The sequence below is a fragment of the Cetorhinus maximus genome, chromosome 5 (genome assembly GCF_964194155.1).
Source record: "Cetorhinus maximus chromosome 5, sCetMax3.hap1.1, whole genome shotgun sequence".
NCBI classification, from domain to species: Eukaryota; Metazoa; Chordata; class Chondrichthyes; order Lamniformes; family Cetorhinidae; genus Cetorhinus; species Cetorhinus maximus.
The window spans coordinates 130,354,607-130,374,488 of NC_135883.1; the positions used below are offsets into that span (position 1 = coordinate 130,354,607).

Below are 19,882 nucleotides of genomic sequence, written 5' to 3' on the forward strand. Positions count from 1 at the left end.
TTGAGTGTTTTGGATTAAACTTTTTCCTTGCCCATTTCTATTAGGGAAAACGGCAAAGGAAGAACAGTGCATCCGACACAGTTTGAGATGAGGAATAGCCCGACTGAGATCAGCAAGCGTCAAAGATCCTCTGATCGCCACCTGGCCCATACCTGGAGATATGTAACAAATCGCATCCGCATAGATCCTGTCGAACAATATTGAAGCGTGTTGCTTCAATGTCAATGAGTCAATCCGGTGCAAATAAAAAAAAGTCTAAATCTCTTTTTAGAAAATGTGCTTAGGATTTCGCTACATCAGTACACAGAGGGAATCTGGCCCGGTGTTGTCCTCTATCTTCTTTGAGATAAAAGCGAGCAGTTAGCACCAGGTTGTCACGGGATTAGTTAACAGCGGGTGTGAGCAGGGCGAGCTGAGGGCAACCTGGCGCAGGTGAACTAGGTTTCTCAGCCCATATCCACCCTTTGGATCCTTGCTACATGCATGAGCCGTTGGCGGAGGTAAACCCAACATCAACCTGGACCCAGCCACCAGTACCGTGAAGAACGGGTCATACCTCACTAGGCATGACAACGCGATTTACTTACTTCAAATCACACAATTGTCCTTCTGTCGGGGGGAGGGGGAGTGGAGGGGCTTCTCATTTATAAGCAGACAGCATAAAACCTGAGTGAGTGAACCCAGCCCCTCCCTCCACATACACCACATCATTCGAGGAGATCAGTTGTTAAACACTAAGAAAAGAATAGTTACCAACAAGAAACACAAAACTGGCCATTGCAATTTTTAAAAGGACGAAAATTGTGTTTGTAATATAGTGAGCAGTATTTTTCGCGCCTTGAATCGGAACCAGCTTATCTTAATTACTTTAGTATTGAATATCGTGTCACCTTTTCATTAGATTGTCATCTCCTTTGTGTGTATGTAGGGAATAGAGGATCTCGGTCTGGGTTTCTCTGACTGTGTATGTGTGTGCCCGTGTGTTCGTTTGCCGGTGTGGGGACGGATCTGACTCGTGGATTTGTATATTTATAGGGCCTTGTTCTGAGCTCTGTCTATAACTCTGTGTGTGTGTGTATGTGTGTGTGTATGTGAATGGGATCTGACTCGTTGTTGAAGCCTAAGTGTCCGGGATTTGACTGATTTGGGCCTATTGTGTATGTCTGGATTTCAGGCCTGTCAGCTCGAGACCTCTAAAAGATTTTAGGCTTGCAACGGAATCCGATATTCAAAGAATTTCCTGGTGAATGGGCCTGTTCTTTTGCTCTCTTCGTGTTTCCTTTTCTCTCATTCGGGCGCCCCACCCCTCCAGAAAGATCTTACCTCCTGAAGAACTATAATGTATGGGATTGTCCAGACATCTGGAATCTCTATTCCCGGCCACAGGGTCCAGCCAGGAATAGCAAAGGTGCCGTTCCCACCTGGGTATCTCACTGGGACCCGAATACACGCCAGGAGCGCTGGCAGGATTTTTTTTTAAAAAGATCACTAAGAATTAGCAGTGCGATTTTCTCTGAAATAGACATGTAAAATGTTGCCAGATGTAGGCCTGTAAACGAGGCACTGACAGTCAGTCCCTTTGCAAAAAGATTCCAAGCCCCGAGCCTCATATTGTGTTTCAATCTACAGTTCCGAGGAAACCCGCGCGTTTAGCCCCTCTCTTCAATATTAACATTCTTCATAAATCACGATGGCATCTGCGGGCCCCGCAATCAGCAGTAAACGTCAATTAGCTTGTGGATTGATAAACACAATGCTCTCTGAAGTCTTAAAGCAGTCGGTGACCCTTTGGGCCTCAGGAGAACGAAGTGTTAAATCAAAGAAAACACACAGGCTGAACGGGAGAGGCTTTCTCGTTAGCGGCAAGTGAAGACGGCAACATTTGCTGGAACTCCAGATCGGTCCCCCAGCGAGGGTTGCGCCTCGGTCTCCCCACACCTACAGCCCCCAAACCTTCCTCATTTGTAAATCCAATGTTCTCTTATTGGCGACTTGTTGCTTGTGTGCGGGTTGTCACTTTTGAAGGTTTAGAACATTCCACTTAGGTTTTTAACCGCTACAAACGAGGGGACAATACAGTGACTGAAGCTGTGACTGGTTTGTTCGGCGGTAATAGAGTGACTTGAAAGTGGAGCTACAAGTGTTGGTCTATTGTCCACACACAGCCATACAAGGGACCTCCAGCTCATAGCGATGCGACACTGGTCTCGATTGGACATGGTCATTTCAAAACCATTGCCACTTTACGCTATTTGATCAGACGGGGTTGCTAATTTTGTGCGGAGGGGATTTCTTTCACGCTCTGTTGGGATGAAATTGACATTTTAAGCAATAAAAAACTGAAAGTGCTGGAAAAACTCAGCGGGGAGTGGGTGGGGGGGTGGTGTTGTCTGACTGCACCTGTGGCGAGAAACAAGAATTAGCGTTTCGAGTCCGTACGGCCCTTCTTCCCCACAGATGCTGTCAGACCTGCTGAGCTCTACCAGCATTTTCTGTTCTTATTTCCGATTTCCAGCATCCGCAGTATTTTGCTTTTATCTTGACATTTTCAGCAAACGTGCAGCAGCTATTTTGATACATAGATCACCATTCGCCTTCAGCAACATTTCTCGAGGCAACATTTCTTGATGCTGCACGAATTTGATTTAATCGAAAATTATTCCTAAACATAACCTGTTCCATTCCCTGCTTTAATCCAAACTGTCCTGTTCGGCACTGTCCGCGCTTGATTACATATTCCGGATTCATTGCGCCCGGTGATGCTACTTTGAGCGGAGAGATCCGCTCCTGCCACTTTAATGGACTGTACACTGAACTTATGCGAACGAATAAAACCTTAAGTTTTTTTTAATGCTTTGTTTCACACCAAATATATTCTCACCCTCTATTGTAGCTTTTATCTTGGTTTGAATCATGACGTTGCCTTCTAACAGCTCGTGCTTTACCTATCACAACCCTCCATTTTACTAGTTAAATTCTAACACTGAATCTGGGTGCTGAAAATAGTTAACAAAGGTTTCAGAACGCTGAAAGTGCCTTTGAAGTGCTTTGAAATTTGAACAGATGCATTCCTTCTCCCTCTCACATGTTTAATGCTCTCTGAGCACAACTTCGAACAGCAGCCTTCAGAATGAAACTGTTTAGGGGCGAACCGAGGTGCTGAGAGTATCGAGTCGGCAGGCCAATCACAGTCGCCCTAATGTAGCACTTCAGGCAACTGCCTCCCAAAGCTCAGAGGCTCTCTCCTTGATTGCTTGGTTACTGAGTGCTCCTGTTCGCCAACGAGTCAGACGGAGATTGTATCGTCTACTGTTTTTCTGATAACCTCTGCGTTTGTTGAAAAATCCTGCAATAGTGCATCCAAAACCTAAAGACCTCTAAAAATTACGACAGCCATCTCACCGCTCTTCCCAACAGCTGTGACCGTTTCAAGTTTGCACTCATGGCGTTTCGGTTTCAGAGTTTCAGCTGCGAAACTCTTGCGTTTCTTGGCGCTTTAACCATATCAAGAACTATTCACCTGGGTTTAACTATGAATGAATGCACATAGATCCAATGAAGTGCAATGATTTATATTTAAATAAGTCAAGTAAAATAACCTCGCCCGGAATTATTGATCGAGCAACTGGAATATATACTCATAATGTTATGATGAATTATATTGATAATAATGGCACTAGCCCCCGTGCTTTCAAATATCAGCTTGGGGATTTGGCCTGTCAGTGTGTTATTGTTTTATTTTTAGTTTTGTTGGTGGGAAACACGGCGCTTTATACCCCACCTGGTCACAACGGTATTCTTGCTTTCGGGGTGCCCTCTTGCCGAATGTTACACCAAATGATTTCCCTTCCTTCAATCGGATTTGGCCAGGGCGTAATTAAAACGAGGGGGGGAAGAACGAGATTTACTTATGAAGGAGCGTTTGAAAACACGACAGTTTAACAGGCAGCCCTGCTGTCAATGCTTGAGCCGATTGGAATTGGAGGGGTCGCCTGGCGATTTCTTTTTATTTGACGCGAGATTATGTGCGGCGTGTCACGAAGGAACTTTGGGGGTGAGATGAATTTGTGTGTGTGCTGCATGTACCGCCAGCGGTTGTTGCTGCGGGGCACGTTGTCCCGGTTTCCCTGGGGTTTGAAGCGACTTTTATTTTCAGAGGGACTTGACGATGAGTCGATCCGCTCCCTCTCTCTCTCTCTCTCTCTCTGAAACCCTGTAGATTAGTCATCACCTTACAAGCAGCGCCATATGTTTCGTTTGATCAAACACCTCGTCAGATATGCAAAAAGATAATTGACAAGTCTCTCCAAAAGGCACGCGGAAAAGTAGCCCATTGGGGCTGGTAAATCACCGCAGAGAATGGAGGAGGAGGAGGAGGAGGAGGAGGAGGGGATGCGGGGGGAGAATGGTGAATATTTTGGTTTTGAAAAGCAGAATATTGAGGATGGAAATAAACGGAATGGTTAGAGAGGGCATGCTGTTTGCAACCAGCCGAATTAGACACGAAAAAATACAACTGGAATCAAAGTAAATGTACGAAAGGTCAGCATATTCCGCCTTTAGGACATACCTACAGAAAGCGGCATCCTCACATTTTAATTGAGTAAGCGCTCAATGTCAACACTTTGAAAGCTCACGACTTACAGGATTATCCCAATTGTGAGCTGCAAGGAACGCGTTCACAAAACGAAGTAAACAGCAACAGTGCGGGAGACACGGTCGCCGCTAAACTACAACATCGGGCTGCAGTCCATAAATCATGCCGCGGTGGAAATTTGACTTTTAAATGCATTACTTGAGCGCTTTTAGCCTCACATTTCTCTGATGCGTCTACGGCAAAAGAATGTCCTGTAACATGGCTTTACCACAACAATAACTACAGTCCCCTTGTTGTTCTCAGTCGCTTCATACATGTCCAGCAGTTCTGTCATGTTAAATGTGTTGTTACACATTACGCTAACATTTTTTCTTACAAGTGTTGTGAATCACACAATTATTGCCTTACTATTCAGCCCATATTTCTCATGCTTTGCCAGTTAAAAAATCAAACTGCTTTCTAAGCACAAACTGCTGGTTTGTCTTTATTAGCAACCTGTTCGCTTTCACGGTGTAATTCTGACTGAATCTCAGTAGGAACAATTACTGTCTGTCATTATAACTTCCACAAAGCAAACTAGTCACTCTCAATAAGCACTTACACGTTGTTTTCAAGAGTTTCCTTAGACAGTCTTTAAATAAAGATTACATTAAAATTGTCATATTGTGACAATGTGGCGCTAAATATAAATAATTCCCATTAAAATTGAATGATTGCTATAAATACAAGTCTGCGTGTCTGAATAACACTATTCGGTCTAATGCATGCAACATCTAAAATAGAAAGGCCTGCTTGCAAATAAAATTGAATATGACCTCAAAGGAAATGATGTATTTGCCAGACTAAATTTATATATAATTTTCCTCAATGTTGCAATGGTTCTACCATTTATGGTGATATTCCGTTATTTAACATTTCATTCTCCTCCCAATTTGGATTTGATCATACGAATAAACATCTACCACTCACAATTTTAGTGGATGGTCAATTTCAGAACTTTGAAAGCCCACTGTTGTATAACGACACTTTGCACAGTAGTCACTGTGCACATTACCAATGTCCAAATTGGTGCATCCCATTTAAAAAGTGTTTTTTATACCACACCTGAATGTGTTCTGCACAGGGTCTAATTGTGATCTTCATTCCTCCGTATAAGTGTCTTTTTCCGACCGATAACAATGTTGAAAAATTAAATAGTGTTCACCTACCTTCAGGGAAAACCACTCTCATTTTTAAGTAGCTGGTTGTCAGTCTTATGATAGAGGCTTTGTCCAGCTGGGAGGTTATTGCAGATGGCAGTGGCAATAATTTGGCCAGTTCATAAAATTCACTATTTTCCTTCTCCCGTCTAGTCCGGGCAGCATTTTTGGATTTTTCCTTCATTTCGTTTTCTTTTCCCTTTTCTTACAGCGTGGCCGCCATAGGCTCATTCCCCCAAGAAAAGGAACGGCTGTGGTTTTAACACCACGTGTGAAAACCAGCATATATGTCGATATTAATAGTTTTTGGAAGGGGTGGAGAATAACTCCCCCACTTTTCAATTAAACTAAATATGGCAATATTACATAGGAAAACGTAAACGTCGATAAATTCAAGAGCATCCAGACCTCTGTTAAAACCAGTGGCAAGTGGAAGCTGTGATTCAATCAAAGTGTTTTTTTTGTGTGAATAAGTGTGAGATTTTGAAAGCAATCCAACGCAGATCAGAACTCTTGCAGACGGCTTGGCATTACTGTGCCGATGGGTGCACCGTGCCAAGGGCTCTCTGCTGTGTTTTTATACCTGGAAGGGGACTGCTTTCGCAGCGAGGGAGCCATAATCCAGCCAGTCTCAGCCCCAAAGTCCCCTCTCTTATTGCAGATGCAATCTCCAAAGTGCTTCAGTTTTCATACCCGCAAATGGCAAGTGTCTGGAGGGAGGCAGAAAGAAACAGGCATTAGAAAAAAAAAACAGGCACCATGTTTCCATCCAGAACCAGAGGAGAAAAACGAAAGGTTGACTGTGCTTTGATGACTACAACTGAATGACTGCATTTCAATTAGAATTGCAACTTAATTACATACACAACCGAGTGGACGAAATGTTAATGCAACATAGCATGAAGATGCCTTGCACTGTTGTTTGTAGGTATGACTATCTTCATGCAGGCCTCCAACTTAGCAGCAATTTCACTTGCATTACTTTCCTTCATTTTTGCATTAAATTGAAATGTCAAGGATTACGATTTACTTGAATTTTTTTTTATCAAGGCACGTATTATGCTATATTATTTTGTACACATGGGTCCTGTTGCTCACCTCATTAAAAGCCAAATTGTATTTTCTGGGGGTACTTGTGCAATCTTCAGCCAACACTCGGAAAGTGGCCAAGGGCAATAACAGTCCTCAGTTTGTCGAGTTTTATCTCCACCCCTACCCTCGCACCCCCTTCCCCACCCTCCCTACCCGCTTCTTCCTCTCGGTTGTTATGGTGACTGTGGCGGGCCGCCGCCGCCGCTTTGCGGACCTCTTCCCTGCGCTGAACTTTGGCTGCCTATCGAGCAGTGTGAAGCGCAACTTTCCGCCGCCAGCCTTTTCCCAGTCCAACTCCAGCGGCGCTCAAGGCGCTGCTCCCGCCCACCTGTCAATCACACGCCTCCAGCCTGAGTCTGATTGGCTGGCCCGCCGTCCCCGTCTGCGTGAGGCGAAGCGGTAGACGTGGATTTTGACCTCTGACCCCCCCCAGCCCAGCACAGAAAGCCCAGTGCTGTTGTTTGAAGCCACTCAACAGGCGTACTAACATTGGAACGGTGCAGGGAAGATTGGCAAACTCTTAAACTTGTTCGAACAGTGCAAACGGCAGAGAAATGCATAGTTCAGATTGCATACGCGCATATATATCACAAAGTACTTTAAATGTGATTCTTAGGAGGCAAATATTTAGAGTTAGTTCAATATTTGCATTGTGGAAGTCCAGGGAACCGAGATATTAAACATATTTAATACTCGCAACGCATACCTTTACTGCAAATAGCTTGTGCATATATATAATATATAGTTATATAAGCGTAAAAACATTATAAAAATTGGATTTGTATTGCGACCTAGCGCCTAAACTTATCCTTTTTATTAAACAAGAACTGAGAGAATATAGAAACTGAACAGAAGTATTAATAAGCTGAATATCATTGCTGAAAGCTAGAGCCGAGAGACAAGCCTTTAAATGCATCTTCGGTGAATGTACAGCATGGTAACACAGTTAAATGAAACTTGTTGCCGTTATCTTTAAACTATGCTGATAGGAAATGTATTATATAGATTCTGCTACGTCGCACATGTGTAACGGTAAGTTTCATAAGCATCAGCAGTACAAGGAAGTACATAAGAACACAATTAGAAATTGTCACAATGACCACAGTTTGTAACATGGGCACTCGTTATAACAATTACAATAAGGTGGCAAATGACTTACCACATAATTCAGAGTTAGTAAAATAGTTAGCTCACGACTCCGATATCACTTGATAACTATTTATTTAATGTCGTAAAAGGAAATGATACAAATATATACACATTCTAAAGTATAGATTTTCATTGGGCACGGTGCAGTAGGCTCAGATAATTTCTGAACCTTCAATTATTCAAAACATAGATGAAATAATGAAGCCCAGCAGCCGTTATTATTCAATTAATTAGACTGCAGAGAGAAAGTGTTTCAATTTTCATTGCACAACATGTTTTTAAACATCGCTTCAATGTTTGAGTGTGTGAAATTAAGCTCCACAGACAGATACAAAGAAGACGATTTGCGCCCGAGAGTCTTTGCACAAGGAGAGCTGTTAATTTTTTCTCCATATTTCACATTCGCCTGTGCCTTAATGTTGTTTTATTTGAATTGCTAATAGCAGACAAATGTTATTGGCACAGTGTTGCTTGAAGGTGATACTAAATATGTCTTTAATGCGACCTCATCTAGTGAATATTAATCACGCCCTAGCGGTTTTTAATGCGTTTCATGATTAGACAAAAGTTCAGGCATGCTCTGTTCACTAATGAAGCGTGTAAAAATGATGTGTAAAATTATTCTTAAAAGCTGAATCTATATAGTAGTTCTAGCAACAAAATTATATGTCCTAGCACATTATAGGACTGATTCTATTTTGAACTGATACCCATAATCTAAGTGAAATACAATGAACAACGCTCGCGATCTTTTTCATGAGCTCTTAATTATTGCAACAAGCCAGTAATTGAATTTGTTTTTAAATCCCTTATAAAGCTAATTCCTTAACTCCTTTTAATGGGATATTCTGGTAGTCATAAAACTAATCGTTAATTCTCGTATTAGTGGGATCTCTTGCAGAGTTAATTATAATGTTTGTCCCCTCATTAGAGTATAAAACACCAAGGCTTTACAAAAGTATCGCCATGCACAAACATTGCTGATTCCACGAAATGAAGTTCCACCTCTACCACCGCGAACATTGACATTACCTTACACTATTAAACTGAATGCACGAGGGACACACGATGCAGATGCGGTAACAACCACATTAAGGATTACCATTAATAATTGTACTGACAGCACAGAAACACGGTGAGAAGCTGGTATCAGCTGAAATGATTGTGATCTTGCTTGCAAATAAATGATTAGAATAGCAAAACTCCCCTGTTGTTTTATTCCAATGAATAAAGAAGCCTTCCGAGTTTTTAAACTTTACTGCTCTGTAATTCCATCGTGACCCTTTATAGAGATGAACACTGGGCCCATGGAAAAAAAAAAATCAGTGGGCATGCGCCCGTTCTGCTTTCCTTATAAACATATTTTAATCCAAGAGCCCTCAATCTGTTGCCACTGATTTGTTACTAATAATGATCAGAGACAGTTTAAAAGGAATGTGTAAACAAACATGCAGGCGGACAAATCAGACGTAATGTTGGATGTAATATTCTTTAAGCACACCCCACAAATAGGTACCCGCTCCAACAGGGAGGGAGAGTTTTGTAACTTTTATGAATTGGCGCCGCAGTTGCTGTTTCAGAGGTACGAGCAGATCTTTGCTCCTCACAAATAGTGATGTGATGAGTTGGGGGTCAGTTCTTTCTTTGGTATTTTTCAACACCCGAAGTCTTTTAAATACGATCTGTGAAAAGAAAAATGCAAGTGGCATCTGTTGGGTCGTTCCTACTTGTACTTAAACACCGAGCAAAACCTTAGAAGTTAATGTCAGAAGAGAGGTTCTGTCAAACTTCGGTCAATGAATGGACTATTTTCGGGTAGGGTTGTCAAGCACAATTATGGAGCCAGCTAACGTCTTCACAAATTGACTATCGGCCTGTACAACCACCGGCGTTTGTCATAAAATACCTATATATATATATATATTTATGTATTGACTGTATAAATACCATTTGTTTTCACAAATGCTATAACCCTTGTTTTTTTCACGACGCTTTTAAATAAAAATCATACTTAATGGATGAAATTAGCCTGACGATCTAATGGGTGTGAAACGGATTTCTCGGTGCGTTCGGTCGTGCAGTCGATCTGTACTTTTCTGCCCGGCCCTTTCACATTTTTTGAGAGACTTATAAAGCAACGGCTGTTGAGAATGTCGCCATTCTTAGTAAAATGTTGATGGAATTCTCCACCCGGCGCTTTAGTAATGCACCTCCCACTTACAAGTGTGGCTGATGCAGTAAAATTCTTTCAAGCCGTTAAGGATATTTTTTTTAAAAAGCCATTTGCCCAGAAATATCAACAGCCCTGTGAATACTGTTCTTCCTGCAGCCATTCGAGCGATGCAGCAATGCGGTCAGTGAGGAAGAGGAGGTTCAGTTACCTCCAGGGATTACAATCATCAGACAAATCTACAATGAAGTGCTAATTTGTGGGAGGGATTCTGGATCAGTTAATACCTTAAACAGAAAAGGATCCCTGAACCAACAGGTTTCTCGTCAAAATTAACTATTATCTTCTATGAATTGAGCAGGAACCTGCTAACGTGTAATGGGGAGGGTGCGGAGTTTACATTAAACTGCCATCCTCTAAGTAGAGTAATAACCTCAATGACTAGACTCAGTACATCCACAATTCACTGTCAGTCACCTCTATCCCTGGCGCTGCGTTACTCAGCAGTGATATAAACTGAATTGCCACTGCACAATCTCCCATTTGTCTGCAATCCTTGTACCGCATTATGGACTCGGCTTCCAAAATATTCTGACATAAAATGGTGCCATGAAACAATTGTCTAGTTAAAATACATTCTCGGTATTTCTGTAAAGTTGATGGGCTACTGAATTTCGTTATCGTATTTAACATGTCTAGGTGGAGCTCCGTTCTTGCTCGATCTTTTCGTGTTCTTGTTTAATGTTTGTGCCCCAATGCAAGTGCAAAGTGGGTCTACAATGGTTAGAGCAAATGCAGCAGAACAGGAATGCTGCATGTGCGCATTGTCTTATGGAGGTGAACCCTAGGGCTCCATTTTCGAACTCCAATGATGGTTTCGATAGCTCGAGATTAAAAAAAAACACTTTTAAAAATGTTTATCATGATCATAATTCGAAGGAGGAGCAACTAGTTACAGGGCATGGACGTGAAATCCGCGTCCGTACAGGTCCGTACAGCTGACAATTGAATTAGTGTAGAAATCCCTCATCGCTGTACTTCTGCAGCAAGTCCAGTACACCAGTCATTCATTACAGGCCGAACCTCTGCAATGCATATTAAAGCCGTCTCGGTTAGCCAGGCGCCTGCAAATTAAGGAGCAATCTAACGCTATATCTTTAAATAACAATTACGAAAGTTAATTTTATTATTTGAAATATTCACCAATAGCATAACTTCGTTGCTGTTCGATTCAAGTTTAAGGCTTCGAGTGGACAGCAGAACAAATCTGAATTATTGCATTTTAAACACCACTTGACTTAAAAATAAAATAAAATAAGATCCAGCCTCAACTCGTTTTACTCGGGAGAAGGCATCCTTTGTCCTAACACAATTTCCGCGCTGTTTAGAGAGATGACCGGCTGCTGGAGGTTTTCCCATATGAAATACAAACTCGCTTTTGTACAGAACATGTTTTGCAATTAAGGGGAAAAGTGACTTTCCTCAACTCCAGTCCCCTCGCCCTCCCTTCGGCCCCCCTCCCCCCCCCCCCCCCCCCCCCGCATTTCTTGTCGCTGGCTGCTCTCACCCATCTCCGTAGAATTGTTTAACCTGAGTGATTTAGATTTTGCGCGTGGAGTTTCTTGCACGAAGTCTTGCACTCCAATTTAACCTTGGACAATAATTAACCGTTAGCCTAAAGCGTTAACACGGCAAAATGTGCATCTCATGAATTCAGTAAATCATTATTTATTTGCTCATTTTGACTGAGAAGATTAACTGCAGTACCAACACTGGCATGGATCCGATGGGTGCATTAATTAAGCGAAATAGTTTTGAAGCAAAGATTATTTTTCAGTTGACCATCATTTTCCGATAAAAATATAATTAATATGCAACAATTTCAGTATTTACGAGATACGTACCAACATCAGTGCTAGACCGTGTTTTTGTTTATGTCAATCTATCCTTTTTACTTTCTTTTCAGGTAGTAGATATACAAGTTTTATATCAGGATAAAGAGATGCCTACTCTAACGATTCAATGGGTAAATGTGAGGTGTGCTACCAAAGAATAGATGTCAGTCAGATTCCAGATTCCAGCTCTGGTCTGAGCTGTGTTATCGGAGATTACTGTGAATGTGACAATTAGTACCAGTGTCTCTTGACCAGGGAAGTCAAGGCTGCCGCTGCAGCGCCAATACTGTCCCTAAAGCAGATGCTGTTCAGTTGGCTCGTCCTATCTGAGGTGGCTATGAGCCACATAGAGCGGGAGAGCCGCATGTTGAATTTCTGGCCTTGCTGACCTCAGTCAGGGAAGCTGTAAAGGCACTGAAACTAGTTTCCACACATTGCGCTAAAGGATCATTTATCATTGCGGTTCCAACTCCTGACTGCTACCCAATGAGCCATGTGGAACGCGTGCATGTGCGGCTCGTCAGCTGTGGACAAGACTGGGTTCGCTCATGATGTTTCTTGAATGTCAAACAGCTTGCCCACAGTCTCTGCCCGGACATTGTCCGCCCCCAGTGGCGAATGTGGAGTGGCACCCGCCAGGGAGAGGGGCGTAATTGCAGAGTGACATTGTAAATGTGGACAAAAGAACTTATGATGAAAACAAACCATGAAATTAAAGTATGACCTACGTGCCCTTCCCTTCTACCCCAGCTCCCCCTGGAGACTGAGTTGGTCCCCGCCATGTCTCCCCATCAGCAACGCCACGGGAGACTGACGAATAAATCAAATCCATGTGGTTCCTCTTAGTGCTAAGTGTGGGGAGGAATATGGGGGAGGGGGGGGGAGCAGTTTTCCGGCAAAGCCTATTAGCAGGAGGGGGGAGGGGAGGGAAGCAGAGGTTCACAAATATTGACTTAAATGGGGATCATCCTTCCAGATCTTTGCGTTTTACCCCTTCTAACGCTGCAATTTAGGGGGAGACGGTGCCAAGTGTCACTAGCCTGGTAATGCTGAGGCTCTGCAGGACATGGGCTCACATCCCACCATTGAACTCAATTCATAAATCTGGAATTGAAAGCTAGTCTCAGTAATGGTGACCATGAAACTATCATGGATTGTTGTAAAAACCCATCTGGTTCACGCATGCCCTTTAAGGAAGGAAATCTGCCGTCCTTACCTGGTCTGGCCTACATATGAATCCAGCCCCACAGCAACGTGGTTGACTCTAAACTGCTTTTGGAATGGCCTCGTTGACATTTCCCAACTCCATTTCTTTTCCAGCAGGTAGGGTTTAGTTTCCGGGGCAAATGCTTGTTAAAAATGACAGGGTGAAAACTCCAATGGAAAAATTGGAGTGGACGTTGCACTCAAGCTGTTCCCCCTTCCCTTAAGCCATCTATTATATTTAACCATTGTGAATAGTGTGTGTAGGATAAACGATGTAGTTCCGCTTCATGCTTTAATAAGCATTTAATCATATTTTGTTAAGGTATCAGTGAACGGACCGGGGTAGTCACCTTGATAGGTGCATCCCACCCTCCCATGGATCGTCGTGAGCTGGGCTTTGAACCATATTTCGTACAATCATAGAAACAGGCCATCGTGCCCATACCAGCTCTTCAGTCGAAATATCCGATTAGTCCCACTCCACTGCTCTTTTCCCCATAGCCCTGCAAAAAAAAACAAACCTTTCAAATATTTGCAGTTCTTTTTTGAAGAAATGCCATAAAACACAAAGCGTTAAAGCTGCTCAAGTCAAGGGTAAGCGGAAAGTAACGAACACTTTAGCAAGATGCAAAATAGGGCTGTTCGCCCGCAGAACCATACAAACCTCTCCGTTCTGATAGCGACATCGCACTTTTTCCAATATTTCTGGACAGTGACACGGGTTTGGGGGGAGCTATAAAAGTGTAAAACTACTCATCCTGTACAACAGCTCCGATCCGTGCTCCACGTGCCTGCCATTCTGCACTGAAACCCCGAGCTGAGGGCCGCCAGAGGCGGGGGGAGCAGGGTCTGCGAGGATATTAACAGTCGGACTAAGTGCTATACCTTGGTACTCGAGTGAAGGCTTGACATGCATAAGCACCAGATCGTTTCAATCTTTCAGTCAGGCAATCCATCTGCAATTCTATGGTAAATATTTGATGTAGGCAATTTTTCTCTCAACAAACGTAATCAATTCTCATTGATGACAAGTGCATTCTTCGACACACTTTCTGTTTGTTACAGAATGCTAAAGTGTGGGGGGGGGGAGAACCTGAAATGGATCTGAATAGGAATGTCAGCTCTACGGGCCCGGAGCCTGAAATCTCCTTTGGGGGAAATCTAATCTGTGAAAACCAGAGGCAAAATATTACAATGAATTGCGTTATGTTTTGTCGTTTGAAGTGTCCATGGCCAATTTGGAAAATGCTGCTTACTCATCTATTCTGTTTTGGAATAGGTTCGAATGCTTTGGTTTGTAATGGATGTTATAAGGATTCCTAGGCAAAATGAGCAACACTTTTAGTTAATTATATATTCGGCTGCGTTGTTTCATGTGACCTGCTGTGCAGCATACGTGTGTATCTGAGAGTCAATACCAGAACTCCCGCCATCTTCAGTCAAGAGCCTCTATTCAGCCCAGCGCTGATGGTTTGAGACTGTAATTACCGTGACCCTAAATTACTGTTAATTATGTTGCTCTGATCTTTTAAACAATGATAATATCACTGATGACACGGAAATTGGAACACCCTTAATGTTAAATTAATCTTGCAGGAAAGACCTAGGCTGTCTCTACACTATCCACCCGCAGCTGACTTTCCAGTCAGTGCACTGTACAACGATGGTCCAATGCATCCGTTATCCCGCCCATCAATCCACTTTATAACTATGAGGGAGGCACGCTTATTCAGAATAATTTGGTTAATAAACAATAACTTTAAAAAATATCGACATTTTCACTGATAAATTGCCTCCGGCAGCCTTTGCCAGCTTCTCGCCAGTTATATTATTATAGTTTCAGTTGAAAAATTATACCAATGTTTTCATCTCAATATCTTCACGAATATGAATCTCGCTTGCTGTGGAGTAAGGTTATAGATTATTCGACCAGATTAAACACCCCATCTTGTGGCTTAGTCAGGAACTAAATGTTCAATTTCGTGTTTTTGGTAGTTGAGTCTAATCGCCAAATGTTAGTCACAAGTCAAAGCATTGACTTCAGCAAAATGAAACGAATTTGTATTTTTGGAAATTTGCCTATATCCTGATGTATTCCCTTTATTCTTGCGGGTTCTGATCTTCTGTCAGTCTTTTATCACATTCCTTCTGTATAGTGCTATATATAGTATATCTGCTGAAGGGTCATGAGGACTCAAAACGTCAACTCTTTTCTCCGCCGATGCTGCCAGACCTGCTGAGTTTTTCCAGGTAATTCTGTTTTTGTTTTGGATTTCCAGCATCCGCAGTAGTTTTTTGTTTTTACCTTCTGTATAGTGTTGGTCGTTCACATTTAAAAGGTTTAAAAAAGCCTAAATACAGTTTAAAACACATGGGAACAACTCTGGTGCTACTTCACATCATTTGTCTTGCTGCAGTTGTATAGAGCCTTGATGATACCATATCTGGAGTATGGTGTACAGTTTTGGTCTCGTTATCTAAGGAAATACTTGCCATAGGGAGAGTGCAACAGAGGTTCACCAGACTAATCCCTGGGATGGCAGGATCGTTTTATGAGGAGAGATTGCGGAAATTGAGCCTATATTCTCTAGGGTTTCAAAGAATGAGAGGTGCTCTCATTGAAACTTACAAAATTCTTACAGAGTGTGGCAGGGTATATGTGGATAGGATGTTACGCCTGACTGGTGAGTCTACAACCAGGGGACACCGACTCAGGATAAGAGGCAGGCCATTTAAGATTGAAGTGAGGAGGAATTTCATCACTCAGAGGGTGCTGAATCTTCGGAATTCTCTACCCCAGAGGACTGTGGGAGCTCAGTCTTTGAGTATGTTCAAAACAGAAATTGATAGATTTCTGGATTATAATGGCATCAAAAGATATGGGATAGTGGAGGAAATTATGTAACAGGTAGACGATCAACCATGATCAAGTTGAATGGCCTACACGTGCTCCTATTTCCTATGTTCCTAGACCATAGCCCTGGAGTTGAAGTACTCACATCAGCTTAAAAGGACCGAGTTGGATCAGCAGTCGGGGAAGTCCATCAATAACCATTTTCCCCCCCGCACATTGCAATCGCTGTGGTAACTCCCAGTGTGGGTCCAGTTGAATTGCAGGTTCCTTCATGGTGACCAGGCGGTCTGAGCACACCAGAGTGGATACAATGTTGATATTACTCTCCAGTACCTGGAGATAGTCTGAGTGTTAGCTGTAATCTCCTTCACCCCCACCCCCCACCCCACCACAAAAATGTGATGGCCGAACATCTTTGAACAGTGCTAAAATTGAAATATTCTGCAAATAGACTGCTTTCCCGAAATTCAGAATTGGCGGTTCGGAGGTCTTTTTAATTACTATCAAAAATGGAATAATGCGTGTTCACAACAGCTCCTGAGGGCGGGGGGTTGGGGGGTGGGTGGATAGCGGGATAGCAGGGAAGAGGACGAAAGGGAATATGTGTCCACAAGAAGTAAATTGCTCTTTTTTGCCATGATAATTTGTACATTAAATATACATTTTTGCAAAATGATATTGACTACCAAAAAAAGTTAACGCTCACCACGATTCTTGATCATGCCTTTAAATGAACGTCGCGATTTGCCTAGATTTGAACTAGAACCTGATTTACATTTATCCACATGATGTGTCAGTAGCTATGCGTAAATGTAGTGGAAGGATTATTTGGGGAAAGCCGCCGCTTACTGTCTAACTGGGCCGGTGTGCAAGAATCACCGTGTGTCACCAGCGTTAACAGAGGATAATGGGTATTCCTCGCTCAATCGGAAAACAGCAATCCAATCAAAACGTTCAGGTAGTGACTGCAGCCCGAGTAGAATCAGTGCATCAGTGTCGAATTTCAGGGCTCCCATACAAAGTACGTCAATGTTGAAAACACCACGTTAATTTTAAAGTCACATGTTTTAATTCATTCTGAAGATGTAAGACGTGCGTCTACTGACTATGTGACTTCAAGTAAAGATCGCGCTTTGTGTCGAATTTAAGAACATACAAAAGGCCCTGGAAAAAGACTAGAGGAAGGAGACCAGAATTATATCTGCTCAACGAGCACTTAGTTATGAGGTATTCTTCAATATGAAAAAGGGCGTTTTCTAGCAGAAGTGCAGGTTTCGAAGAGATATGGTTGAAATTTTTTTAAAATGACGGATACACTTCACTTGAACTGAAACGACGCTGATTAACCCTAACCACTGCATGTATTTTTTTTGGAACTTGCACGTTTGTTAACTCCTTGCACTATTTTTCTTCGATATGAACAGATTCCGTTCAGGTTATTTGAGCTAGATGAAATTGGGAGAATTAAGGGCTAGAGTTTAACATACAAAAGAAAAATGGCTTAGGAGCCAGGAGCTTCACTTTTCAGGGAGAATCATCAACCACAGGGGGAAATTATCAAAACATATGATAAGTACAAGCACACTGTACCCCTTGAAAAGAAGCAGGAACAGCCTTGGTTCAAACATGGACAAAAAAGCTGAACCCCCGAGGTGAGGTGAGTGTGACTGCCCTTGACATGAAGGCAGCATTTGACCCAATGTGGCATCAAGGAGCACTAGCAAAACTGGAGTCAATGGGAATCAGGGGGGAAACTCTCCGCTGGTTGGAGTCATACCTAGCACAAAGGAAGATGGTTGCGGGTGTTGGAGGTCAATCATCTCAGTTCCAGGACATCACTGCAGGAGTTCCTCGGGGTAGTGTCCTAGGCCCAACCATCTTCAGCTGCTTCATCGGTGACCTTTCTTCCATCATAAGGTCAGAAGTGGGGATGTTCGCTGATGATTGTACAATGTTCAGCACCATTCATGACTCCTCAGATACTGAAGCAGTCCATGTCCAAATGCAGCAAGTCCTGAACAATATCCAGGCTTGTGCTCACAAGTAACATTTGCGCCACACAAGTGTCAGGCAATGATCATCTCCAACAAGAGAGAATCTAACCATTGCCCCATGACATTCAATGGCATTACCATCACTGAATCCCCCACTATCAACATCCTGGGGGTTACCATTGACCAGAAACTGAACTGGACTAGCCATATAAATACTGCGGCTAAAAGAGCAGGTCAGACGCTAGGAATCCTATGGTGAGTAACTCACCTTCTGGCTCCCTAAAGCCTGTCCACTATCCAGAAGGCACAAGACAGGACTGTGATGGAATACTCCCCACTTGCCTGGATGAGTGCAGCTCCAACAACACTCAAGAAGCTTAACACCATCCAGGACAAAGCCGCCCACATGATTGACACCCCTTCCACAAACATTCACTCCCTGCACCGCTGATGAATAGTAGCAACAGCGTTTACCATCTACAAGATGCACTGCAGAACTCATCAAACCTCCTTAGACAGCACGTTCCAAACCCACAACCACTACCACAAGAGCAGCAGACACATGGGAACACCACCAACTGGAAGTTCCCCTCCAAGCCACTCACCATCCTGACTTGGAAGTGTATCACAATTCCTTCACTGTTACTGGGTCAAAATCCTGGAATTCTCTCCCTAACAGTGCTGTGGTTATACTTACACCACATGGACTGCAGCGGTTCAAGAAGGAAGCTCACTATCAACTTTTCATGAGCAATTAGGAATGGGCAATAAATGCTGGCCCAGCCAGCGACACCCACATCCCATGAATGAATAAGAAAAAATATTGGAGGGCCTCTCAAGTTATAGAAGCTATGGAGGAATTATTATGCTTTTGATCTGATTTATTGCAGTCACTTGGAGCTTGCTTAATCAAGGATATCACAAAGGATATTTTCCCCTAAAATGTCCTGTGGTTTATTTATGTTTTTGTTAAGGTTTACTGCCATTGCCACAAAATTGGTGGGTTAATGGTGAACGTAATGTCATGCCCAGTACTGGTATTTGATATTATGAACTTTCAGACAATCCTTTCAAAAATTAGGCACAAATGAGCTGTTAAAATGGCTGCTGCAAATCATGTGACTTTTAGCATTTGGGCTACAGACAGAATTAAGTCTCTGGTAACTACCTAAATAAAATATGGACATAGATGAGGGTACCTGACAGCTATCCATGGAATTCACACATCTCCTTGTTTCAGGATGTGCCAACACAAAAGACAATGGAGTTTCCAGACTGCCTGTCTCCATCTTTCATAGTGGACAAAAGGGAAGATTGAAACCCAATGGCCTCTATCAACTTCCCATTTTATCACAATGGTCTCCATCATCCAAACTAGACAGCATGGGTCCCAGGAGTGTTACCCACAACAGAGGATGTGGAATCAACATGAATACCTTATTTGGAAAAGACCATGAGCTTGTGAAAAGCCACATGGTGAAACAGCCATGTTTTCTTTGTCTGTTTAAAAGATCAGCTAAGAGCAGTTTGCTAATCAGATTCAGCAGAGCCATCTGAACCACCAGTTCAGCCAGTCTGTCAACCAGACTCGGAAACTACCTGCAAGACATCAAGCAACCAAAGTACTTAACCTGTTCCAGTTTTCAAAGTTCACCTGGGAACCAGCTTCTTAGATCTTCGACTACAAGAAACCTCACAACCCGCTGAACCCTTTGCTTTACAAGAC

At 42.8% G+C, this 19,882-nt stretch overlaps 1 protein-coding gene across 1 annotated transcript in view; it reads right to left on the reverse strand.

The window, feature by feature from the left end:
• The window catches only part of sim1a (SIM bHLH transcription factor 1a), a 95,144-nt gene extending 89,164 nt beyond the window's left edge, over positions 1–5,980 (reverse strand). Inside the window, exon 1 of the mRNA XM_078541335.1 lies at positions 5,806–5,980. Within this exon, the coding sequence (XP_078397461.1) occupies positions 5,806–5,980 (175 nt within the window). The remainder of the gene's footprint in view (positions 1–5,805) is intronic.
• Between the last annotated feature and the right edge of the window lie 13,902 nt (positions 5,981–19,882).